The sequence below is a fragment of the Aquarana catesbeiana genome, linkage group LG07, assembly GCF_042186555.1.
Source record: "Aquarana catesbeiana isolate 2022-GZ linkage group LG07, ASM4218655v1, whole genome shotgun sequence".
Taxonomy (NCBI): Eukaryota; Metazoa; Chordata; class Amphibia; order Anura; family Ranidae; genus Aquarana; species Aquarana catesbeiana.
This window is the reverse complement of record NC_133330.1, coordinates 103,334,691-103,359,749: the sequence shown is the minus strand read 5'-3', so window position 1 is coordinate 103,359,749 and position 25,059 is coordinate 103,334,691. Positions and strand designations below refer to the sequence as shown.

Below are 25,059 nucleotides of genomic sequence, written 5' to 3'. Positions count from 1 at the left end.
GTCCTTATCTCTAAGAATCAGCGCTGTGCTTCTTCCAGCTCATTGAGATGCCAGCTGCAGTGAAATATACAGTGCAAAAGTGCATCAGTTGCTCACAGTCACTCAAAGATGCCAATTAATGGCTGAGTTCTTTCTGATTAACATGCAACTTATCAATTTTCTTTAATTGGGAATTTTAATTCAAGGATATCAATATATGTAAAAGTTAATCAGTTCTCACCCTTGATCTGTCAGATTATTCTCCAAAGATTCCAGAAATTCTAAATGAACTAACCTGTTTTTTTTTTTTTTTCTTTTTTTAAATGACACACTCTTGGATTTGAGAATTAAGACCACTGAATAGGGGGTTCCGTTCATAAAATAGCTGCTCCCACAGTGTATGGATGATGAATATGATTCACTAGTCTGCTGTAACAATCTCATGATTTCTAAAACATTTTAGCTGTGCCTCCAATATCCATCTAAAGACTAGAATCACAACTGTGCTCTGGTAAGGACTCACAAATGGGTAATGGATGGGAAGCATGCATAATCACCAGATATATTCTCCCTAAACAGTAGCTATGATACTTTGTTGATAGCTGTGGGTTACAATTAAAGTGAATTGTAAAGTCTCTTTTTAAAAAAACAAACATGTTATACTTACCTGCTCTGTGCAGTGGTTTTGCACAGAGCAGCCCGGATCCTCCACTTCTTGGGTCCCTCCCTCCTGTCGAGTACCACCACAGCAAGCAGCTTGCTATGGGGGCACCCGAGCCAAGGTGCAGCTCCATGTTTCCATTCAGACACGGAGCTGCCGTTCGACCCCCGCTCCCTCTCTCTCGATTGGCTAATGGACTTTGATTGACAGCCACGGGAGCCAATGGCGCCACTGCTATGTCTCAGCCAAGCAGGAGGGAGAGTCCCGTACAGCCGAGGGACTCGTGGATGTTGCTGGACAGAGATGGGGTTCAGGTAAGTATTGAGGGTGGCTGCTGCACACAGAAGGCTTTTTATCTTAATGCATAGAATGCATGAGTAAATACATTTAAACCGAATTGGAAAATTTATTCTGAAACCAGCGAGATTAACCGTCTTTTTCTTTTTTTGTCCTTTAACCTTTTGTCCTGGACCCAGCAGCACCTGCATACAACCCTTGCCTTGGCTCTAATGTATCTCAGTCAACTTTATTCAGAGCAATGATAACCCTGCTAGATCATTTGTTGTGATATGTGACCAGATTGCATAAGGCAGAGGCAGAGTGCTTCACATCCAGGGACCCAGGCGTTTTAAAATTGTGATGTTACTTAATCCTGTCTCACTAAAAATCAGATATTTTTGAGACTTACCCTTCAGATTTAAGGTAAACAGGCAACTTCAAATTGGTGGAAATGGTTAAAACATTATTAAAGGCAAAATGTTATTTTATTAAAATAACAGACATGTTAAACTCAATGCAATGATAATAGACAGAGCAGCTCCGAACTGCCTTTTCTGGGGTCTCCCACTGGTGGTCTTGGCTCCTCCTCTTCTGTGTATGCCCCCAGAGCAAATGTTTGCTATGGGGGCAGATGTGCAGGTTAGTTCCAGAGTCGGGCTGTGTCCCCTCATACACACACAGTGAGGCTTAGCCCTGCCCCTTCATCACAGGATTTGATTGACAGCAGCAGGAGCCAATAGATCCCACTGCTGCCTTTGTGCCTGTAAGGAGAAAGAGCGAGTGTGTGCAATGATGCTACTCTTGGACACAGCGCTGAATCAAAACAGGAGCCAGGTAAGTATTTGGGGGGGGGGGGCGATACTGGAAGGTTTTTTACCTTAATGAATAGACAGCAATAAGGTAAAAAAAAAAGTCTTAAGCCTTTGGAACCAGATTTAATCTCAGGAGCAGATATTAAAATCTCCTGTGTAACCGAGTCTTACAGAATGGCCAGCGTTCTCGGCTCTTGATTGGATAGATTCTTGATTGGATAGATTGATAGCAGCGTAGCCATTGGCTCCTACTGCTGTCAATTAAATCCAGTGACGTGGGCGCCAGAGCCGAGTCCGGCATTCTGCGTCTATGGACGCAAATGCTGGACTCGGGTGCACGCCTGCAAGGTAACCCCCAGGGAAAGCGCCTCTCCTAGGGAGTTTACTGATGTGGGGAGGAGCCGCGAGTGCCGTTTGGGGACTCCAGAAGACGAGGATCAGGGCCACTCTGTGCAAAACGAACTGCACAGTTGAGGTAAGTATGATATGTTTGTTATTTAAAAAGAAAAAAAAATACATGAGGGTTTACAACCTTTAAGCCTTAAATTCTGAAAAAAATTAGGTGCGTCTATACTCCAGTAAGAATAAAATACTGCCTTCCCTATAGAAAATTCTGCTCTATGATTCTTTCAATGTTACCACAAGTATGAGACCCCAGGCCACGCTGACATCATCGCACATGCGCACTGAAGAAACTCCTCACTCGTGCCGTTTCTTCAGTAGCTGTGCTGTGACTGGCGGCACTCATGCGCATGCGTGTGAGTGACGTCATCGCGGCTCCGGCAAATCACAGCGCTGTAGCCCGTGAACCTGGAAATAACCCCAGGAGACATGTGGCCGGTCACAGTGGTGTACAGGGACTGCTGCAACAGCTTCGTTCTAAGGTAAGTATTTCATAATGAGCTAGTATGCCTTTGTCTTGCAGGTTTTTTTTTTTTTTACAGAGTTTACAACCACTTTAAAGTTAACATCTGGGTATAGGCCCACTGTTAACCATTGAGCTGTGTGTTCACGCCAATCTCAGTAGAAAAGTTAGAATAAAACATAGACAACATAGTTAATAGGTTTGAGGGCCCATTCACACCCTAGATGCCACTGCAGCATGGTAAGACAGCCCATTCATTTGAATAGGCTGCCAACACTCCACAATGAAAATAAAACCAGACCTGGACCATTTTAATGTAATGTAGTGCACCACATCAGATGGTAGGGCGATACTATGGGTTGCTGTCAATTTTCTTAGTGAGCTGGAGTGCCAAAAGAAATGAATGGCCTGACAATGAACTAATGTGTATAGTGTGTTTAATGCCACATACAAGCCTATATGATGCATTAGCTTTACTTAGGAGAAAATATTTTTCTAGCAATGATGCCTGCAGCCTCCTGGCTCTGAGTACGTCCTACTTGGTTCCAAAGAGACAGCTTTAATGTAGGTTTGAAGTATCCAGATAATACCCTCTAGTGGTGGCCAGGAACAGCTTTTTTTATAGGAAAGAAAAATAGATACATGACTCGGCCATGCTGCTAGAACAGAATTTGTCTTCAATAAAAGGTATGCTGCACTGACCAACACAAATGTATGTCTACTAAAAGGGCAGTTGAATATATTATGTGCAGAATCTAAAGACACTTTTTGGGTTGCACTTCTTGGAACAGTCCACAGCTTCACTAAGAGCATATGACAGGAAGGGCTCGAAACCCCTTAAGTATATATTGAGAAATATCTCTTGCAATCATTTATTTTTCTGATAATTCACCTGTATTTTCCTGTGTATGCAAATGTCAGTTTTTCAGGCGGACCTGATTGGACCCTCCAGTCTCCTCTATAGAGCGGCGGACACCGCTGACACCCACCACCATCCGATCCTGCCCACATAAACCAGACGGATGGTGGTCCTTTTTTCTACCCATCTGGCGGATCAGATCAAAAACGGACAGGTGGTCCGTCTCCATCTGATTTACCCATAGAGGAGAGCGGGACTGTGTCTGTGTCCACTCTGCACAGTGAGCGGACATGGACCTGCCATCCACTCACTCATTGGGGATCAGCAATGCGATTCCCTGCTGAGCAAGCAGAATCCGTAACACAGAGGTGGCCGTGTGAAAGGACCCTTGCATCTAAATTTCAAATCGCCTCTGGGCAAATACTGAAGCGGGAAATGGCATACAAAGTGTAAAGCAGCATGTTGTCCCTTACTGCAAAAAAAAAAAAAAAAAAAAGAAGAAGGAAGCCAATAGATGAACATAGACACCCACTGCAGACAAAATATTGGTGGGCAGCTTTGCAAGGATTACAAAATATCTCTAGCCAACAGATTATCCACAATTCCAAGTAAACAGCAGGCGGCTGTTCAAGCATGTTCCAGCATCACCCAGGTATGTCTTCTGACTGTAGTGTTCCAGCAATATTTCCTCAAAATAGTTCAATTCTTGCCCTAGAGGCTCTGTTTTTTTCTTTTTCATGTGAAAATGAAAAAAAAATAGACCTAAAAAAAAAAAGTTCCAATCTTACAGAAATAAAAGAAAAAAAAACATTTTCCGAACTGGGGATGCTGATTTTCAAACAATAATATTTTTTTGAATCACAAATAAAACACCCATGGCAAAAATGTGTACAAGAAAAAAAGTTTATGAAATACAAATATATCTGTCCTTCGTGCATCAGCCCCAAAGGGTTAGAAACAGACCACATGTGTCACATGCAGCATATTATTAAATCAGTAGAGCTTTTCAATTTGGAGTAGGGATTTTGGAGATTTCCTAATGTCATCCATAAGCTCTTAGGTCACGACTGTTTATACACACAATCTTGCAGTTTCAGGTGACATGTCAGGTCATGCTGATAGCAAAACCACTTTGAAAAGGCTTTTTCCCTGTGTGAAATTTCTGACAGATTAAGGTGGCGCTGTGCCTTCACACATCTCTGCTAATTGAAAGCCAACACATTTCAAATGAAAAACGATATGAGAGGAGCACACCAAATAGAAACTGCAGCCTTTATTTTAGAAGTAACCAGAACCCCTTTCGGTAAAATATTAACACTCTTTCATAAGAGCCTGTAAAATTTTTAAAAAGTGTTGGATTATACAGGATGCCAGCTTGACAATAGAGTCCACATAAGTGGTATGGTACATGCTATAGGTGCTGGTTTACTAAAAGGAAAATAAGCTGTTCACTTTGCAAAGGAATTTCCCTTGCCTTCATGAATGAAGTGACACTCTGCTAACTTCCACCATCCAATGATGTGCAATCAAAAATACTTTGATGGATTCACTTTATTTGCAAAGTGAATTTTAATCACATTCACTAAAGTAAGGAAACATTCACCTGCAAAGTGCAAATTAGCTTGTCTTTGGTAAAAATCAACCAATATATAGGCAAGGGGTTGTCACAAGCATCTAACAGCAGATGTGAGTTTTATTTGATAATGTCAATGGGCTTACTAGATTAAATGCCATCTACATATATACATCAGGACAGGAAGAAGGAAAAATGGAAACTAGACTGCTGACATTATTACCTCTGTTATGCAGATCAGTTCATTTATGTTGATTTTTAATATTTTTACCCACGCTACCTTATTATCCATTGTTTTAACTGGAGCCAAGTTTAGAGCCCATGTCTGCCTTAAAGTAAAAACCAATGCTTTGTCCTTAGAGCATGAACCCACAGATTCAATTGAGGGGCTTTTGTTGACGACCTTTTATTCACATACAAGTCTGTGGGAATGCAAAAGCAACACGAAAAGATCAAGTATACCTGACACTGAATTTTACATTTCTTGGAAGTGTATCAAACTGATGTCAACAGCAAGCTGTGTTTGACCATCAACTCAAGCCCAAAGCCTGTCAACACAGGCCCTAATGCTGCCACACAGGTCCCACCCCCCAAAACTGCTCTGTTCTTCCATGTGAATGAGAAGTTCTGTGTACGGTCCATGTCGTGTCAGAGCCTACACTAGGGTAAGGTCTCTACAGGCCATGGAGAGACAGCACTAGATGCCTGAGAAGCCAATTGCCAAGAACAAAGTATGTGGGAGGAAGAAACCTCTTATGCTGCCACATCCCTGGAAGTATAAGGGTGGGTCACTTTCCTTGGGCAAAGAAGTCAATAAAGAGAAGGCAAGTATTAGTAGATATACTTACAAACATGAAATATGATAAACGTAGGTAGAATCATAACAGCTGCATCAGCTTACAGAGCTTGGTGCTAGTTTTTGGAGATCATACTTTTTATAATGGAATGCCAGGTGTACTTTGTTATTAATGAAGGTCCATAATCTCCCCCTTATTACATTTCAGTGGAATACAGCAAGTTTTGCCAGCCAACAGATTTTACAGCTCTACAAGACTCGAGCAGGAAGATCTGCTCTCACCCTGTACATATGCCTGATAGCCTCTACTCAACGTCAAATAGCTGAGCTGTTGGGGTCCTTGGTAGACGCAAATTCTCTGTTATTAAAGTAAACCTATAACAACATAATCAAAAGCGGACTAAATTATGCAGATACATAGATTTAGGTTCCACAGTTTACATTTAATACTCCCCCTAGAGAAAATTCTTTTCAAATACTGCCATTCTAAAATTTAGTATCACCTCTCCACATATCAGTGTTCAGACATCACCACAGGTCACAAAGACTGAGTACAACCTTGGGATGGAGGAGTGGGGACCATATTTTCAAAACACCCAAAAGTTTTTTCCCCCTCTCCTCTTTTACTCCTCAGTGGCACACTGGAAGGATACAGGGTAATCTATAAGGTGGGGTGTGCCAGTTACCTGCTGTTTTAAGTGTTTTTTCCATAGATAATCTGTTTTTTCACTTACAATGTGCCTTTGGACTTGTAAGAACTAGCGTATCCACCTCTATCCTTGCATGCCATAGACCTTTTCTCTTTTCAGATTGTCTGATTACTTTCTGTGCTGGCCCAGCTCCTCTGCCTCTCCCTTCAATTCCCTACATATTCCTTAAAGTGGGGTTCCCATTAAAAAAAAAAAAAAAATAAATAAATGTCAGCAGCTACAAATACAGCAGCTGCTGACTTTTAAATCGGACACTTACCTGTCCCAGGGGCCAGCGATGCGAGGGATCGAAGCCCCGCTTGTCCCCCCCCTCCGCTCGGCGGCGCTACCATTTTAACTGTGGGCACCCGGCTGTGGCTTCACACAAGCCGCACGCCGTTACTGGCCCCACAATCATCTGGGACCAGTCATGTGTCCCAGATGATTGACAAGAGGGAGGGTGGAGAGGCAATCTCCCTTCCTGCGCTGAGGGAAGTAACGTCAGGAGCCCAGGCACCGAAGGAGGCAGACTACGAGGGACCCCATAGCAACAGGCATTTAGAGGTGAGTAAAAAAAAATTTCTCCAAATGTTTATCTTTTTAATTTTTTTTTAAGCACTTTACTCATTTTTTTTTTTTTTTTGGGTGGAACTCCACTTTAATGTAGCTGCCAGGTTGAGAGGAGGTAAGGCAAATACTATAGATTGTCACTTGACAGCTCGGAGTTTGCTAGGGCTGCTGACATCACATCCAAGATGGTAGCACCAGGCAGCAGTCTCTGGTCTTCTGGATCTCTACACAATGGAAGTTTTAACAGGTAAACAACCTGTATAAATGTGTTGAACACACATACAATTGTATGGGGATATTTTTAAATGAACTGAATGATCTGGTGGCAGGCTCACTAGTGAATGTGCTAAATGGAAAGTCAACAGAACCCCACACCAATCTGAGAAACTTTTTTTTAGGTAGAATATTTTAGAGAAAAGTTTCTCAAAGTTATCCCCTGCTGGATTCTACATATGGAGAAGGGATGACAATGCTGCTTGGTATAAGGCTGAATGATGTCTGTTATAGCCCTTAAGTAGGTGTAAACAACTAAAATTCCCAGGCAGACATTAACAGAGTGAGGGATTATGGGAGAAAGATCTTTCTGTTGGAGTATAAAAGGCCAAGAGGCTGACACAGCCCACCAAATTCTACCTACAACGAAAATATCCCTTTTGGACAGGCTGCTCTTTTAAGTATTTATTTAGAAACTGAATTTCCAAATCTACTTAAACTGACAAATCACCTTCATATACTATGATTTTTAAAGATATATGAGGAAAGAAATGGATAATTGAAAAGCAAAACTACATTAATATAAATAAGCTATGTGCTTAGTAGTCAAGAATAACCTAAGGGCCCTTTCACATGGGCTTTATCCACTCCGTTCAGCATGGGAACTGTGAGCAGACCCCCTGCTGAATCAGATTTGAATGGGACGGACGTCAGTTTTTTACATCTGTGCCTGTTCAATTTGTGTCCGCATTTACACCACAGACAGGAGCAGACTTGGCTCAACGAGTGGCCGGATGAAAACAAATTTGCGTCCATTTACATTAAGCTACCTCTGATCCATCACATTTGTTCTGGAAAAACAGAACAGAACACAATCCTTTTCTGTTTTATTTCCAAACCTGGATGGAGTTGGAGGTAGGTAGGTGTAAATGTGCACAAGTCAGTTTACATCAGCCTGCCCAGAAACCTACATGGACCTTCTAAATCAGGTCCACCTGAAAAGAAAGCTTGTGTGAAAGGGCCCTTACACTTTAGTAATGCCCGTGTCTTTTCCCCAGATAAACAATAGATTAAAAATGTTAGTAGCATATAAGAAAAAAAAAAAAAAGTTAAAGAGACCACTATTCACACCTGAGCGTAGCGTTTTCAGGCAGAAAGTCGTGCGATTCTGTACAGGTCAAAAGGTCACCATTGTAAAAAGCAGAAAAGCACCCAAATCTGCCTAAAACAAAGTTCTAGAACTTGTTTTACACCTGAAGTTTGAGCTTCAGGTGTTTTGGAGCTTCTGGCTTCAAGCGTTTTGGAGTGGAGATGTGAACCATCTCCATAGAGAATAATTTATTTTTTCCCCTCCAGCGTTTTGTAGATTCAGGCTTCAAGCTACAAAACGCTCAAGTGTGAATGGGGCCTTATGGCTGAGCTAGTAAATATTATTGCTTTTATGAAACTAGAACATCAAAAGTCAAAAACGGCAGTTGTAGCTTCTATAGCTCACTTGCCCCCATTTAGAATGGATGAAATAGTTAAAGCTGAACTCCAGGATCAAAACAAATATCCTTGTAGTAGGGCCCCTCCACACTGCTAGTTAAGAGTAGAGGTAGCGGAATAATGTGCAATAGTTACCTTATTCCTCATACCAGCAGGCTTCCAATGCTTTGGGTTGTAGACAGGCCCTCACTGTCCTCACATAAAATACAGGACTATTGGTCTTGTATTGTATCTAAATATATCACAATATGATTGCTGGCTGGATTGCCGCAGAGAAGAGGTTTTAGGAGACCCAGTCGCACAGGTTGGAGCCTATTAGTGCAAGTAATAAGGTACAGTGCTTTAAAAAAAATATTCATACCCCTTTAAAATTTCCACATTTTGTCATGTTACAACCAAAAACGTAAATGTATTTTATTGGGATTTTATTCGATAGACCAACACAAAGTGCCACATAATTGTGAAGTGGAAGGAAAATGATAAATGGTTTTTAATTTCTTTCCAATACATATCTGAAAAGTGTGGTGTGCATTTGTATTCAGCACCCTTTACTCTATTACCCCTTACTAAAATCTAGTGGAACCATATGCCTTCAGAAGTCACCTAATTAGTAATTGATGAGTAATGAGTAATTTAATCTCTGTATAAATATAGTGGTTCTGTGAAGCCCTCAGAGGTTTGTTAGAGAATCTTAGTGAACAAACAGCATCATGAAAGCCAAGTAACACACCAGACAGGTCAGGGATAAAGTTCTGAAAAAGTTTAAAGCAGGGTTAGGTTATAAAACAATATCCCAAGCTTTGAACATCTCAGCAAGAACTGTTTAATCCATCATCTGAACATGAAAAGAGTATGACACAACTGCAAACCTACCAAGAAATGGTCAGGCAAAGAGCATTATTCAGAGAAGCAGCCAAGAGGCCCATAGTAACTCTGGAGGAACCGCATCTGTGAAACATGGTGGTGGCTGCATCATGTTGTGAGGATGATTTTCTTCAGCAGGGACAGGAAGCTGGTCAGAGTTGATGGGAAGATGGATGGAGCCAAATAAAGGGTGATCTTAGAAGAAAACCTGTTAGAGTCTGCAAAAGACTTGAGACTGGGGCAAAGATTCACCTTCCAGTAGGACAACAACTCTAAACATACAGCCAGAGCTACAATGGAATGGTTTAGATCAAAGCTTATTCATGTGTTAGAATGGCCCGGTCAAAGTCCAGACCTAAATCCAATTGAGAATCTGTGGCAAGACTTGAAAATTGCTGTTCACAGACACTCTCCATCCAATCTGACAGAGCTTGAGCTATTTTGCAAAGAAGAATGGGCAAAAATGTCACTCTTTAGATGTGCAAAGCTGGTAGAGACCTACCCAAAAAGACTTGCAGCTGTAGTTGCAGCAAAAGGTGGTTTCACAAAGTATTAACTCAGGGGGGGCTGAATACAAATGCACGCCACACTTTACACATATTTGTAAAACATTTTGAAAACCATTTATCCTTTTCTTTCCACTTCACAATTATGTGCCACTTTGTGTTGGTCTATCACATAAAATCCCAATCAAATAAATACATTTACGTTTTTGGTTGTAACATGACAAAATGTGGAAAATTTCAAGGGATATGAATACTTTTTCAAGGCACTGTAACTATTAAATTTTATCTCTCTGCTCCTAGACTTAATGAGCATTTGCCCCTTGAAATGCAGGGGATGGGGGATACGTCAAGGGTATTTTTTATCTGGGGCTTTATCATTTGCTACTAGGACCTAGAATTGCATATTCCCTTTTATTTTTCTCATATCTGTGCAAACCAAAGCATCCCTTTTACAGAGGTGACACACAATCTCTGTATTTAATCCATAATGCTACTGTACCTAAAAAATATATTCAAAAAAGTTAGTTTCTTGAAAGTGCCAAGCCTTCTTCATATTATATTCTTTATTCTAAAACAATATCAGTTTCCAAGGCTTAATAAAATACTCGTCATTATGTGTTAGGTTTGGCAGCCTCAGGTTTCCCATAAAGGGCAGTGGTTTTGAGTTCATATACAGTAAGGTAAATTCCATCCCAGCACGCATGCATCTCTTGCAAGTCTATTGGACTGGCCACAATACATAGTGTGGTATAATTTAAAGGTATCAAACTATGTTTTTCCTTTAGAACTTTATGTACACTCTGACAGACAAACTAAACCCTTCCAGGCTGCAGGAGCTGGCCCTTTAAGAGTCTGTAAGCTTAGAGGCATTACATTGGCTTCCTGATCATGTGACCACTGTGCTTGCCCATCACAGTGATCACTTGGAATGGGAGCAAGCCATATTGGTTCCCAAACAACAGTGAGCCTTCAGCTGGGAATGCTGAGTGAATACACTTAAAGCAACTCAACACTGGCTGTTAAAGCCTGCTGCCAAATACATATATGTTTTGCTGGAATGAAGGTGTTGCATATATGCAATCTTTGTTTTTTTCCCATTACAGATGCTTAAATTGAGAATAGGTATCAGTACTGAATTTGCAGTTTTGGAGAATTAGAAACTGAAATTCGGAGTCCAGTTAAGGTATTCATTTTTTTATCTTTATGGAAAATTCATATAACATCTATAATTGCAATACAAGTAATTTTGTAAGTTACGTTCTAACATAAATTACGTGTAATTTTGAACAAAATCAAAATGACATTTAATGATGTAGTCCGTCACTAACATTAATAAAAAAGTTGTTGTTTTTCTGAGTCCCCCATAGTGCTTCATTGGGGTTGGGACTGCTGTGCTAATACTAGTGACAGACTGCAGCATATGCAATTTTTTGCCTTGCCCATAGTTACAATAAGGGGTTTACTAAAACTGGAGAGTGCAAAATCTGGTGCAGCTGTGCATGGTAGTCAATCAGCTTCTAATTTCAGCTTGTTCAATTAAGCTTACACAAAAAACCTGGAATCTGATTGATTTCTATGCAGACCTGCACCAGATTTTGCACTCTCCAGTTTTAGTAAATCAACCCCCAAGTGGCAGTTCTTGAAGGGAAAGTATAGCACATTTTCAGCAAGCACATTTTTTGAGTGAATATAGCAGATTTTGTAGTAAAGTGATTTTATAGTGTCCATTACATCTTTTCAAGCTTGCTTTTTTTTTTTTTTTAATAAATGAAGAGATGTGTAGATTTGCCACTAGAGATTTCATTGATTTCAATCAGCCGACCAACTCAGATTTGCATTGCAAAAAGGAGCAGCAAAACAAAATCATTATGTAATACTGAACAGAAAGAAGCAGAGCCTACATAGGTAACGAACAAATATGGCTGCCCCCATGTACATATATAATTGCAATCTATAAAAATAAACACTTTTTTTTTAAAGATGAAGAAACATTGATAAGCTTACTACAAGCCAATCATTTTCAAATAAAAAAAAAAAAAAAAATTATGAAAAAGGACTATACGTTCCCTTTAAGTGTAATTACCCCGAGCAGCAAATTAGAATCCACTTTGTACTGTTCTAATTTCAGAAGAGAAAATTGGTACCGGCTGTTACAGACTACTGTTGATGTTATGAAAACAAATTTTTCCATTTTACCCCTTTGTTTTTTTTTTTTTAAACTGCCAAAAAGCTCAAAATGCTCCATCCTTGTAACCAAGGCAACACTAGGGGATTTCTCTAAAACAGTTTGTGTGTGCAAATCACCCCTGGAACTGTAATTTTCTGCTCATGATTACCACAGTATTTTTTTACTTTATCACTGAGATTGATCTAGTGGCCACAGTAGGCGAACCCTATCACTTAGCACTCAAAGTAGATTAAGATACACACGTCAATTAAAAAAAAAAAAAAAAAAAAAAAAAAAAAGGAAGAGCAGTGTGGTAAGTCTGCAATGAAGTTAGGCAAACATGCAATGTATTATACTGAATTGTAGTTCAGTGAAGATCAGAGGCAGAGAGACAAGCTATGAAAAATAAATGGTAGTGGTGGGATTGCCATAGAACACACACTTTTTGACTTATGCTGCCAAAAAATATTTCACAGTGATACTCTACAAACAAATCTACCCTGCTCTCTTCCAGCCATAAAACAAACAGCTGCAGGCCAAATTACATCACAAATTCATAATGGATGCCTTCCTTACATGTCATAAGCAGTTTTATTGGCCCTGCTCCTATTGAAAACAAATTGCTGGCTGGGGCATTCATGTCTTACATAAAAAAAAAAAAAAAATATATATATATATATATATATATATACAGACCAATTCTTTCACCATGGTGAGAACTTTAAAACCTGCCCCAGTAGTAGACTTTGAGGTGCAGATTTGAGAAAAACTGCCTTACAATATGCCTGCATTGCTCCCTGGATTTTGCTTACAGACCTGGCAATTTAAAGTTTGCTCAAATAAAGAGAAAAACGATGTCAGAAAGAACAACAGTATGATAAATGCCTCCTGGTGTGCACAAAAGGCACTAAAGAAAATAAAGTGCTTTATCCCTTTAGAATTCCTGCGACTTTGCCATACCTTGAACTCCTCAAGGCCTGAAGTACATTGGCACTGATGCGGATGGCATTAAATATACCACATCCTAAACCTTTTACACTATTCATGTGAGAGAACAGAGTATCGGAATGGTTTTCTAGGTCCAATGGAAGATGCCACTTTTGGTGCCAAAAAGTTTTGATCAGAAATTACAAAGACTTATTCAAAGCCAAAGGATTTTGCATTTGTAAATACACAGACATGTATATGGCCCTGGAAGTACAGTCTTACTTTTTATATATATAATTTCTCAGCATGATCATTACCCCTCTGTTTTCACAGAGCAAAAACATTGCCAATTTCCCACAACTTCACTGGAAAGATATGTAAACATGCAACAATGCATAAACAGCTGCACTGACAAAATATACATTATGTTGTATCACTGTTGAAATACCAGTAATATGGTGGTTAACCATATCTACCATCAATCTCCTGAGTATTCCATTTCTTCAGCTATGGCCCAAATGGGCCCACCAAAAAGCTAATTTTACTAAGTAACCTTAGTTACCTTCCTCTTCAGTTAGTGGGAAAACTCCTTTCCAGTGGAACTATGAGAGACCAAATAAACAAAACAAAATACTACATGGATATTCCAAGCAGTTGAAGATAATTGTACCGTTTTTCAGCATTCCCTCCCTTCCCAAAAACATCTCAGCTATAAGGGTTTTTAATTAAATATCCAAAGCGTTGTGGGTTTTCCATGACACATTTCGGGGCATACATGTGCTCATGGGGGTCAGCTGGGGGATACTCTTGTTTGGTCCCATCAAACCAACCCCCTGTCTTTATAAGCCACCTTATATAGTTTAGATCCCTTTTGTCTTCATAGTCCCCCCATCTTGGGAAATCCCCATTTTGTGCAGAAATCAGTTTGAAATGGATTCCTTCTGGTGGGAAACACCATGAGCAGTGCCAGCCAGAAAAATGTAAAGGGCTTCCCAAAGACCACTGAACCAATATATGTCCTGTTTTGTTCTCATACTGTCGGAAGTTGGGCATAGTATAGTATTCCCTTCTGCGGAGACGGATACCATCTGTGCCATACACTAACCGAAGCATTCCAATGGTGCAGCCAGAAATCACTTCAAGGGTTCCTGGTTGCTTCCAAAAGAAGCCATACAGTGACTTGCGCATGTGAAAAGCAATTGGTTCTGTCCACCCATCATAAAGTTTAAGGAATAACACACCTTCTTTGCTTGGGATCTCATCAGCATCATCTATGATAAAGAGATCATCATCTCGCAAGTTTCGTAATCGAGATATTCCATTATGAGTCAAAAATGTTCGTAGATAGTCATCTGCTATCCACCCATCCTGTTTACCCCCTTCTGGAAAGTGGTTTAAGAAAATATACAACACTTTTGATTTAATGTAATCAAATGTTCCATTAAGAAGCATTTGGCGAAATAAGAGAGACCGTGGTTCCCCATAAGCAGTAAAGTTTGATTCACATATTAAGAAGACATCCACAGCCCCCTCAAGCTCATGGAATCGAGCCTCCAGGAGGTCAAATTCATGGTTGATGTTGATGGCATTGATAACACGGCGAGGCTTTAAACGTGGAGTTAACCGGTCCTTTGTTGGGAGGTTGGAGTGCTGAACAACTGTTGGCACTCCACAACTAGGTCCATGCCACCCAGGCAAACACACACACTCAACCCATTTCCTACGTCTCTGGGTTTGCTGTTGTTGCTGACGAGAAATACCAGAGGATGCTTTACGTGGAGAGGGTCTTTCTGGTTTCTCAGAAAGTGGGCGGTCTAGTGCCTTTGTCCCTGGTTTGAAGCATACACCTCCTGATTTAGTTCTCACAAAATACTCTGCTGTGTCTTCCTGTAACACAAATTCTTTCAGATGCATGTCATCTATGCTAAGACTTTCACCACGTGATGAAGGTGGAGGCTTCGGATGCTGAACAGAAAGTTGAGGCGGCCGATAGTAACCTGGAGTGCGCAAAACCTGGGCACTATCATCCATCCTTTCTACATGTTGAAGTAATAATGGCCGGGACTCCCAGAAGAAGCCAGAGATGAAGTTTGGACTCAGAGACACCAATTCCCGGGACAGTGAGACGTAAGAGAGGGCCTTCAAGAAATGAAGAACAGAGATCACACAAAGGCCAGCCATACAAAGTAGCAGGAACATCTTGTGCCACCTCATCTTCATCCTGGCCAAAAAATAAAAAATAAAAACATGTTAGGATAATGGAATAATTAAAACAGCTTAAAATTTGAAAATCTGCTGAATGTTTATCTGATTATAACATATTTTATGAATGGGCAGATTATAAAAAAGACATTCATATAGATAACACATAATACCTAGTGCAAATATCATATGCAAGAGGCCATATACCATAGTAGGAAGTGGATTTTACACTAAGGGTGGCCAGGAAAGTAATGAAAAAAAAACAAGTGTCTTTTCTTCTAATAGAGACATGTTGAGCCGGTTTACTTCTGAAGGCAGATTAGACATGAAAGCAAATGTAACAAAAATATATTCTAGCTTCCTCTTAAAGGAGAAGCTGGAATATATTTTTTGTAAATGTAAAAAAACAAACATATACACACCTACGTGTGTGTACAGTCTGATGCTGCAGCTGTCCCCCACCAGCTCTAAGACTGTGAACCTAATGACCGCATGACCGCTGATTGCTCAGCTCTCAGTATTCACAGAGCAGAAAACGGTGACTGTCAGTCACTGGCTCTCTGCTCTCCAGCGCTCACTGGAGCACAAGGCTGTGGAGGGGTAGGAGCAGCTGCCTCACACTAAGAGGCTGACCCAGCTGCTGATCAAGCATCTGGGTGGATCACAACATTATTGTCAGGATCTCTACCGAGCCTGGATTGACTCTAACGTCAGCTAAATTTAGCCCGCTGCTGCCGCCAAGAGGAAGGGCGTCCAGAAGAGATGGTAAAATGTCCCGTGTCCATAAGGCAGTAATCTTCAAACTACGGCCCTCCAGCTGTTGCAGAACTACACATCCCATGAGGCATTGTAAAACTCTGACATTCACAGACATGACTAGGCATGATGGGAATTTTAGTTCCTGAACAACTAGGGCTATAATTTGAAGACCCCCGCCATAAGGCCTTAAAATACATAAATGGATTTTACCTTTTGGTTACTACAGACTACAATACTTCTTGGAAGATTTTACCAGAACAAAATCATAGGCTTTTGCCCAGCAGGCCATTATGCTATAGCTACAGGTTTTCAAAGCTGGGTATACACTAGTAGAATTTTGTTTGACATTTTTTGTTGTAAGAACATTGTAAATGTTTGTTCAATTTTCTAATCATTAGTAGGGTCAAATAAGAAATCATCAATTAATTATCAAATTAAGAAAATTTGTAAGAGTGGGATAGAAATTATTTTTTTAAATGTATGATTTTACATGATTTCTTCTGAGCAGGGCCCTCTTAATCCTCTTGTATTTTATTGTATTGTAACTGTATTGTCTCCTTTTTATATTGTAAAGTGCTTCGTAAACTGTTGGCACTATATAAATCCTGTATAATAATAATAATTTTCTAACAGTGTATGAGCGAATTGTAGCTGTATTAGTGCACTTGCGACAGACAAAATTGAGTACTGTCCGTGATACTTTTTTTATTTGCACAAACATACAATTTTTCAGGACAAGCTAATGGGGTATGTCCTCTGCTTGTACTTGAAAAAGGGGACATACCCCGAAAGCTTGTCCTGAAAAATTGTATGCTAGTGCAAATTAAAAAAAAAAAGGATCAAGGACAGTACTCAATTGTTTCTAACAGTGTATGTGGTTTTCATTCAGTAAAGTCCATTTATTCTAAAAGTAAATGTTAAAAGCAAATGAAATCTTGAACTGCTTTCGAACGACATTCGAATGTACTGAGAAATTTTGTCCAAATTTCCCTTTGTTCTTATAAATTATCAAAATTCAGGTAAATTACACACATAATATATGTTAAATATACTTACAATATAACTTTAGGGGAAGATTGTTGTTAAAATGAATGGTCCCTAAACAGGGTCCCTAAAAAAGATGGTATCTGAAGTGAAATTTGTGAACAATCTGGCAGTGTTGTGAAGAGAGTGACTTGTAGAATCTGGCACCTCATAATGCCTATTTGACAACGAGGGATCTTGGCTTAGTAGTCTTTTATAATTTATCTGCACTTAACACCTAACTACTCAAGGAACCACTACTTATTTTTTGCGCACTGCAGCCCATTTATTTTGAATAGTCTGCCTAACACAGCACACATCAACGCACATAAATGTGTGTGCTGCAGCAAACTGCGTAGTGATGTGAATGAGCCCTAAAGTCAGAAGGTTTTTTTTATCTTAATTCATTAAGATAAAAAAACCTTCTGAGTGCAGCAGCCCCAATCAGCCCCTCTAATACTTACCTGAGCCCCATCTCGATCCAGCGATGTTGAACAAGAGACTCGGCTGTCCAGGACTCTCCCTGCTTATTGGCGGAGACAGCAGTGCGGAGCTATTGGCCCCTGCTGCTGTCAATGTCAGTGAACCAATGAGGCTAGAGAGTGGGCGGGGCCGAGCCATGGCTCCATGTCTGAATGGACACACAAAGCAGCGGCTTGGCTCGGATGCCCACATAGCAAGCTGCTTGCTGTGGGTGCACTCGGCAGGAGGGAGGGGCCAGAAGCACCAACGAGGGACCTGAAAAGAGCAGGATTGGGGCTGCTCTGGTCAAGACCACTGCACAGAGCAGGTAAGTATAACTTTTTTTTTTTTATAACAAAAATGACTTCAGTTTGTAATCCCTTGTTTTTTTTTTTAGTAATAACAACAAACATGCCTACTCTGTGCAATTGTTTTGCACAGAGCAGTCCTGCTCCTCCTCTTCTGGGGTGCCCCGCCAGTGCTCCAGGCCCCTCCTCTTTAGCCGCTTTCCCTTGGGGCACCTGTACAGGCTCTCTCCTGAGTCCTGCTGCTGCTTCAATTGACACAGACAGCGGGACTTGGCTTCCCCCTCCGCTGCCGTGTCACTGGATTTGACTGACAGCAGTGGGAGCCAATGGCCCCTGCTGCTATCAATCTGTCCAATGAGGAGAGAGACAGCGGCTGGAGCTGCTGCACTCGTACACATCACTGGATAGGGCAAGAAAAAGGGGGGTCTGGGGGGAGCTGCAGCACAGAAGGTTTTTCACCTTAATGCATAGAATGCATTAAGGTAAAAACCTTGGAGGCTTTACAACTACTTTCAGGCAGGTACACACGGGCCAAAAATAATAAATGTGCATTTACTGCAAAAATATGTGCATATATTTTTTATTTTTGTTAAAGATGAACTTGAGAATGCAAGGTCTGCTTTTATGTTATAGCCTCTCTCCCAAGCAATTAAAAACACTAACAAAGCAAGCAATGAACAAAAATTATTTAAAAAAAATATATAATTTACACCCTCTGGCTTCCAGTGTACTCATCTGGGCAAAGGTGACATTATAGGGGCATTCCTGCGGGAATCTGAGACAGCAAGAGGGTCCCAAATCCTGTCGGAATGTGCTCTTGCACATTACCAGTACTGGAGCATCTGCTTGTTGGATTTGGGTTTATCAGATTTCTAAGGATTTGGGGGCGAAGTCCAGCAATCTTATGTGCACCTCTTTCTTATACAGTGGAACCTCAGATTGCGAGTAACGCGGTTAACAAGCGTTTCGCAATACGAGCAGTGTATTTTTAAAAATCGTAACTTGGTTTGTGAGTGTTGTATCGCAAAACAAGCACGATTCTGGCCAAAGCGGTGTGCAGTACTGCTTTTGGCCTGAGGTGGGGGGGCGCCGGAGCCGAGCCAAGCGTCGCCAATCACAGCCGATCGGCGCAGTTAGGAAATGCACGGAAAGGCCCAAGGACACTTCAGCTGACCTTGGCAAATCTCGGGTGGGAAGTGTTTCCGAGGTTTGCCGAGGTCCGAAGTGTCCTCGGGCCTTTTCGGACGTTTCCGAGGCTCTCCGGCGCCCCCCCGCCTCTGGCCGCATGCGGTATTGCATCCCATTGAAGTCATTGCGGAACTAATTACTTTAGTTTCCATTGACTTCAATGGGAAAACTTGCTTTGATATGCGAGTACTTTGGATTACGAGCATACTCTTGGAACGGACTATGCTCGTAATCCGAGGTTCCACTGTACTGACCAATCACTGTGATGGATGTCCTCAATGAACAATACAGTGGTCATAACTATGAAAAAGTAGTTGTAATTTGCATACCCAAGTATTCTGATGTGCTGACTAAAGATAGCTGTCCTTTTCTGCAGGCAGTCTAGCCTTGCTATTGTTGTCCCTGGAAGTTGCATGTGTTGGTGATTGTGATGCAATATATGTGTATGTATCATTTAGAGGGAGATTTACTAAAACTGGAGAGTGGAAAATCTGGTGCAGCTCTGCATAGAAACCAATCAGGTTCCATGTTTTATTGTGAAGCTGAAGTTAGAAGCTGATTGACTACCATGCACAGCTGCACCATATTTTGCACTGAAAAAAATACCAGGACCTCTGGCAGAAAAAAAGCAGCATAAAAAAAACAAACAAACAGTCATAATAGCTCCATATTGCACACGCATTTAGACGCGTTTATGTGCATTTATAAAGCTTTTTTCCCCCCAAAACACTCCCCTCTGCTCCTTTTTCACTATATTCAATTTACACTTGAAAATGCCGAATGCGCCTATAGTACATGCCGCACTTATACATGTCAAGCATTTTTTTCTGCCCAAAAGCTCCTCTCAAAAAGTGCTTGTGAGGTTTATTCAGCTTGTAAAAACGGCCAAATGTGCATGGACACATACGCTAAAATAGAGTTTGTTCTACAGGCTGGAAAAAAAAAAATCCCCCAAAACACCTGTATAAGCAGCATTTTTTATTCCCAAAGTGCATGAGGCCCTAACCACTTCCCTACAGTGCTATAGCCAATATATGGCTACGGTTCTCGGGTTCTGAGAGGGCATCCCTGGATGTCCTCCTGAAAACACGCTGATGAGTCATCAGTTATCAAAAACACAGCGGCCGCCCGCTCCTTAACCCGCTATTAACTGGTTAAAGATGCTGCGGCCCCCTGCTCTTTAACCGCTTGCCGACCAGTTGCCGTCATACTGCGGCAGGTCGTCACGATCCCGTGAGCTGTCGTGGCTATACGTCGGCTTGTGGGATCGGGCTAGAAGGCACGTGCCCGCTGCATAGCGGGGTGCCGATGCTCGTGGCCGACGGTCGGTTTAGCGGTGTGTCAGTCTGACACACCACTAAACTGATCTTGGTAAAGAGCCTCTGACGGAAGCTCTTTACCACGTGATCAGCCATGTCCAATGACGGCTGATCACGATGTAAACAGGAAGAGCCGTTGATCGGCTTTTCCTCGCTTGCGTCTGACAGACGCGAGTAGAGGAGAGCCGATCGGCTGCTCTCCTGGCAGGGGGGTCTGTGCTGATTGTTTATCAGCGCAGCCCCCCCTCGGATGCCCACCCAGGACCACCAGGATGCCGCCAGGACCACCAGGGATTGCCACCACACTGGACCACCAAGTATGCCACCCTAGACCACCAGGGAAATGCCAATCAGTGCCCAGGCAGCTACCAATCAGTGCTCATCCCCAATGCCTGCCAGTACCATCAGTGATGCCTATCAATGCCATCTATCAGTGCCACATATCAGTGCCAACCATAAGCACCCATCAGTGCAGCCTTTTGGTGCCCAGTGTCGCCTATCAGTGCCCACCAGTGCCACCCATCAGTGCCGCCTATCAATGCCCAGTGCTGCATTTCAGTGCCGCCTTATCAGTGCCCATCAATGAAGGAGAAAACTTACTTATTTACAAAATGTTATAACAGAAACAAAAGCAAAAATTTTTTTTCAAAATTTTAGGCCTTTTTTTTTTTTATTTGTTTGGCAAAAAATTAAAAACGCAGAGGTGATCAAATACTACCAAAAGAAAGCTCTATTTGTGGGAACAAAATGATAAAAATTCTGTTTGGGTACAGTGTAGCACAAGACTGCGCAATTGTTATTTAAGCAGCGACAGAAAAATGAAAATTGGCTTGGGCAGGAAGGGGGTGTAAGTGCCCGGTATTGAGGTAGTTAAACAGATACATTCTGCTGGAGAGTTTGTGCTTTTGAAAAACAACAGACTTGCTGGCTGGATTACCAGGTGTATATAGAAGAAAGAAAGCCTAAAAAAGAAAATGAATACAGCCATCACATCTAAGAATTGGCAAGCTGCAATATAATAAAAGTTTTGCTTTTGGGTTTAATACTGCTTATTCCACATTTTTCATATGCAAAAAAGTACTCATGGCTTCCTCCCCCATCTTTAACATAATCTAAAGCAACATATTTGTCCATGAGCATATTGCAGGAATTCACATGCAAAGGAATGCTTAAAAATGTAAAATGCTAAATTGTCTCTAACTTTTACTGACACGGAAGAAGAAATAAGATCAGTTAGGTTAAGGTAACTGATCTACGTGAAGTGTCACTTTTGGCCTTAGGATCTTTTGGTCTACTGAGAAACTGCAACTCATTTTTGTTGCCAAGACATGTATTAGAACATGTGCAATAAGCAATTCTTCTTATGAACAACTGAAAAAGACAGATTTATTTGTTTAGCAATTTTTTAAAGCGAGAAGTTAAATGCACCCATCCGACCTGACCCGAGAGCAAAAGTAGCCCATAAACACAGGATGACAGTTGCCAACCCGACAAATAAAAAAAGGATCTCTGTAGGTGAGAAATGGTGACTCCCCTTTACAAAAAACAATGATCAAATAAGTTAGACGTCATTGGTCCATTAATTAATAGTGACAGCCGCAGTGTCCCCCACACCTCCCCCTGCTCTCCTCTCCTATGTGCACTGTGGTCTTCAAGGTTTTCACTGGTTTAAAGGGAAACATCAGCCAACAGTCCCGTTGATGAGATTTGTCTTTTATTTTTTTTCAGAGACAGGATATGGAAGGCAAACCTCTTCACCACAAGAATGAAAGAAAAAAAAATTTTAGAGAGTGGGGCAGGTTTGTCAGCTTTTTTATTGGACAATTTCCACTCACTTCCAGTTCCAAGGACAACAGTAAGAACCTGACAAAAACTTCTAACCCCTCACTCCAACCAGGAAACAAGAGGGAAAAAAAAAAAAAAAAAAAAAAAAAAAAAAAAGGGATTTTGTCTGGGAGTTACAACTAACTACAAATGCAGTTTAAAGGGGAAGTACAGCCAAAGCCAAATCAACATCAGAGATTCGGCTGACCTCACAGAGCCGGTCCGGACTGGGTAAACATCGCAACCATATGGTCGGGATCCACCCAGTAGCCTGGACCGGCACCTGCCTCAGCCTCTCAACGGGCTCCCGCCCCTCCACAGCCCAGGCCAAAGAAGAGAGCCAGAGACAGTCACCAGCTCTCCTCTCACGGACAACTGAGCGATCAGGGGTGTTTGATTGCTCAGTTCTCAAACTTCTCTTTTAATACGTCTTTTCTGACTCTTGATTTATTATATGAAATGTAATGTGCATGTATTTTAGTTAACAAGTAAACTTATAAAAGAAGAATTAAAGGCAATTTCACCCAAAAACACATTTTTGTTTTTGGTGAAAACAAGCTGGTTGAAATACAACCTCTTAACATCTCTCTAATATGCAATATCACTGCAGGTAAGTGTCCAGCTCTGTTTTGAAGTTAAAACAGGTATGAGTCTTCAACCAATATTCAATCTAATTGGCCACACACATCCACTACTAATAGCCCTGTAATTTGTTTTTCATTAAATCGTTTCCTTCTGTGTTTGTCTGCCTCCATTTAATATTCCCCCTGAACCTCTCTGTTTTGTCCTCACTTTGGTTTGAAATTGTTTGTAACATGTGCATGTTCACATGTTCCCCTAGTCCCTGGTCCCTAGTCAATCTCACGAGTGAGCAAGGAAGGACGGCTATGTTCCTACATACAGTGGTACCATGGAGAATGAACATAGCCACCTTCTAACAGTAAGTCCGATCTCAGCAGCAAAACAAAGGAATGAGACTTGCTGAGAGCAATAGGGAATTTTTAACCCCCTCCCGCTGCCTCCCAGCCATTTAAGAGGCTCTAAATCCTGGGAGGGGGAGGCGGGCATTCTGATCATGTGACTGTGATTGGAGGGCACACGATCAGAAAGCTTCCAAAATGTTTTTAAGAGATCCTAATGAAACGAATGGGAGGACATGGATTGAGGCTCAGCAATTTTTCCATACAGTGCATCAACAGGCAGAGAATACGCGGCTTTTCTCCTCTCAAATGTTTTATGAACAGAGGGAAAACACAGGGCATCTGCTATCATTGATAGCCAAGTCACCACAGCTGCCCTCCTTCATACATAGGATAGCGGTGTCCCCAACACAGAGTGCTACAGATACTGCCACTATTATACTAGTGTTCCATTCCTTTTTTCAGGAGGCATATTCATCTCTTAATTTTCACAAGAACTGATTGATTCTCTCGATAGTATACAACTCCCGCAACTCACGGGCCTAGACAGGAAACAAATGTCCCCATCTTGCTAGAGGAGTTACAACTAGCAATGGCCAAGTTACCCAATTCAAAAGGCACCAGGTAGTGATGGTCTCCCAATAGAACCTTATAAACAATTTGGGGATATGCTTCTGCCAGATCTACAGGCTACAATTACGGATGCAAAAGATAGAGGGTCTCTTCCACTATCCATGTATGAGGCTGTGGTGGCAGTCTTGTTGAAGCCGGGTAAGGATTCTTTTCAGCCCGAGTCTTATCCCATTTCGCTGCTCACCACTGATCTTAAGCTGCTTGCCAAGGTGCTGGCCATGAGACTATCTAAGGTGATCGCCAGTCTTGTTCATCAGGATCAAATCTGGGTTTATACCTAATCGATTCATGGCACATAACCTCTGTAGATTATACTTAAACATGCAACTCCCTACAGATAACACGGGTAATAGAGCTATACTATCGCTTGATGCTGCTAAAGCATTTGATAGTGTGGAGTGGCAATATCTGTGGACAGTGCTTGATAGATTTAATTTAGGAAAGACCTTTATTTCTTGGCTTAAATTACAAGGCTCCTACTGCCCGTCTCAGAATAAATAATATATTATCTCCCTCCTTTGAGCTACGAAGGGGGACGAGACAGGGATGCCCATTATTCCCATTATTATTTGCTCTGGCCATTGAGCCTCTGGCGGCAACTTTTAGGGGGAACCCAAATAGTACTGGCTTTAGGAGGGGAGACATGGAAGAAAAAAATTGCTTTATATGCGGACGATGCCCTTTTTTTTGGGGGGGGGGGGGCCTCCAATCCTTTGTCACATATCATGACTCATACAGATTTGGATCCTTCTCTGGCTTCCAGATAAATTGGGACAAGTTCACACTTCTATCCCTGGATCCAATGGGTTCACCCATGCCTCGCACGGCAGAACAGATCAAAGTAGGAGACTTTGATAACTGGGCATAGTTATACACCCCAAATAAGATAATTATGTTAAGTTGAATAGTAACCCCCTGATTCAAAAGTTTCAACAAAAAACAGCTAAGTTGGATCAAGTTACCATTGACAGTGGTCGGCCGATGTAACTTGATAAAAATGTAATCCTAAATTACGTGCCTTGATCTGGAGGAAGCAAACCCCTCGTATTAAACTTGAAATCTAGGAGGAATCATAGGATTCAGGAGGGCTAGCACTGCCTAACCCACATTATTTAGCATCTCACTGGTTGGCTTAACTCTGAATTGTCAGACCCCAGTAAGCGTATACTAATA

The 25,059-nt window shown here is 41.4% G+C and overlaps 1 protein-coding gene across 3 annotated transcripts in view; it reads right to left on the bottom strand.

The window, feature by feature from the left end:
- Window positions 1-303: 303 nt before the first annotated feature.
- The window catches only part of MGAT3 (beta-1,4-mannosyl-glycoprotein 4-beta-N-acetylglucosaminyltransferase), a 209,168-nt gene continuing 184,412 nt past the window's right edge, over window positions 304-25,059 (bottom strand). For all 3 annotated transcript variants that reach the window (XM_073592551.1, XM_073592552.1, XM_073592553.1), the window contains exon 2: window positions 304-15,469. In XM_073592551.1, the coding sequence (XP_073448652.1) occupies window positions 13,954-15,468 (1,515 nt within the window). In that variant the 5' untranslated portion in view covers window position 15,469 and the 3' untranslated portion in view covers window positions 304-13,953. The remainder of the gene's footprint in view (window positions 15,470-25,059) is intronic.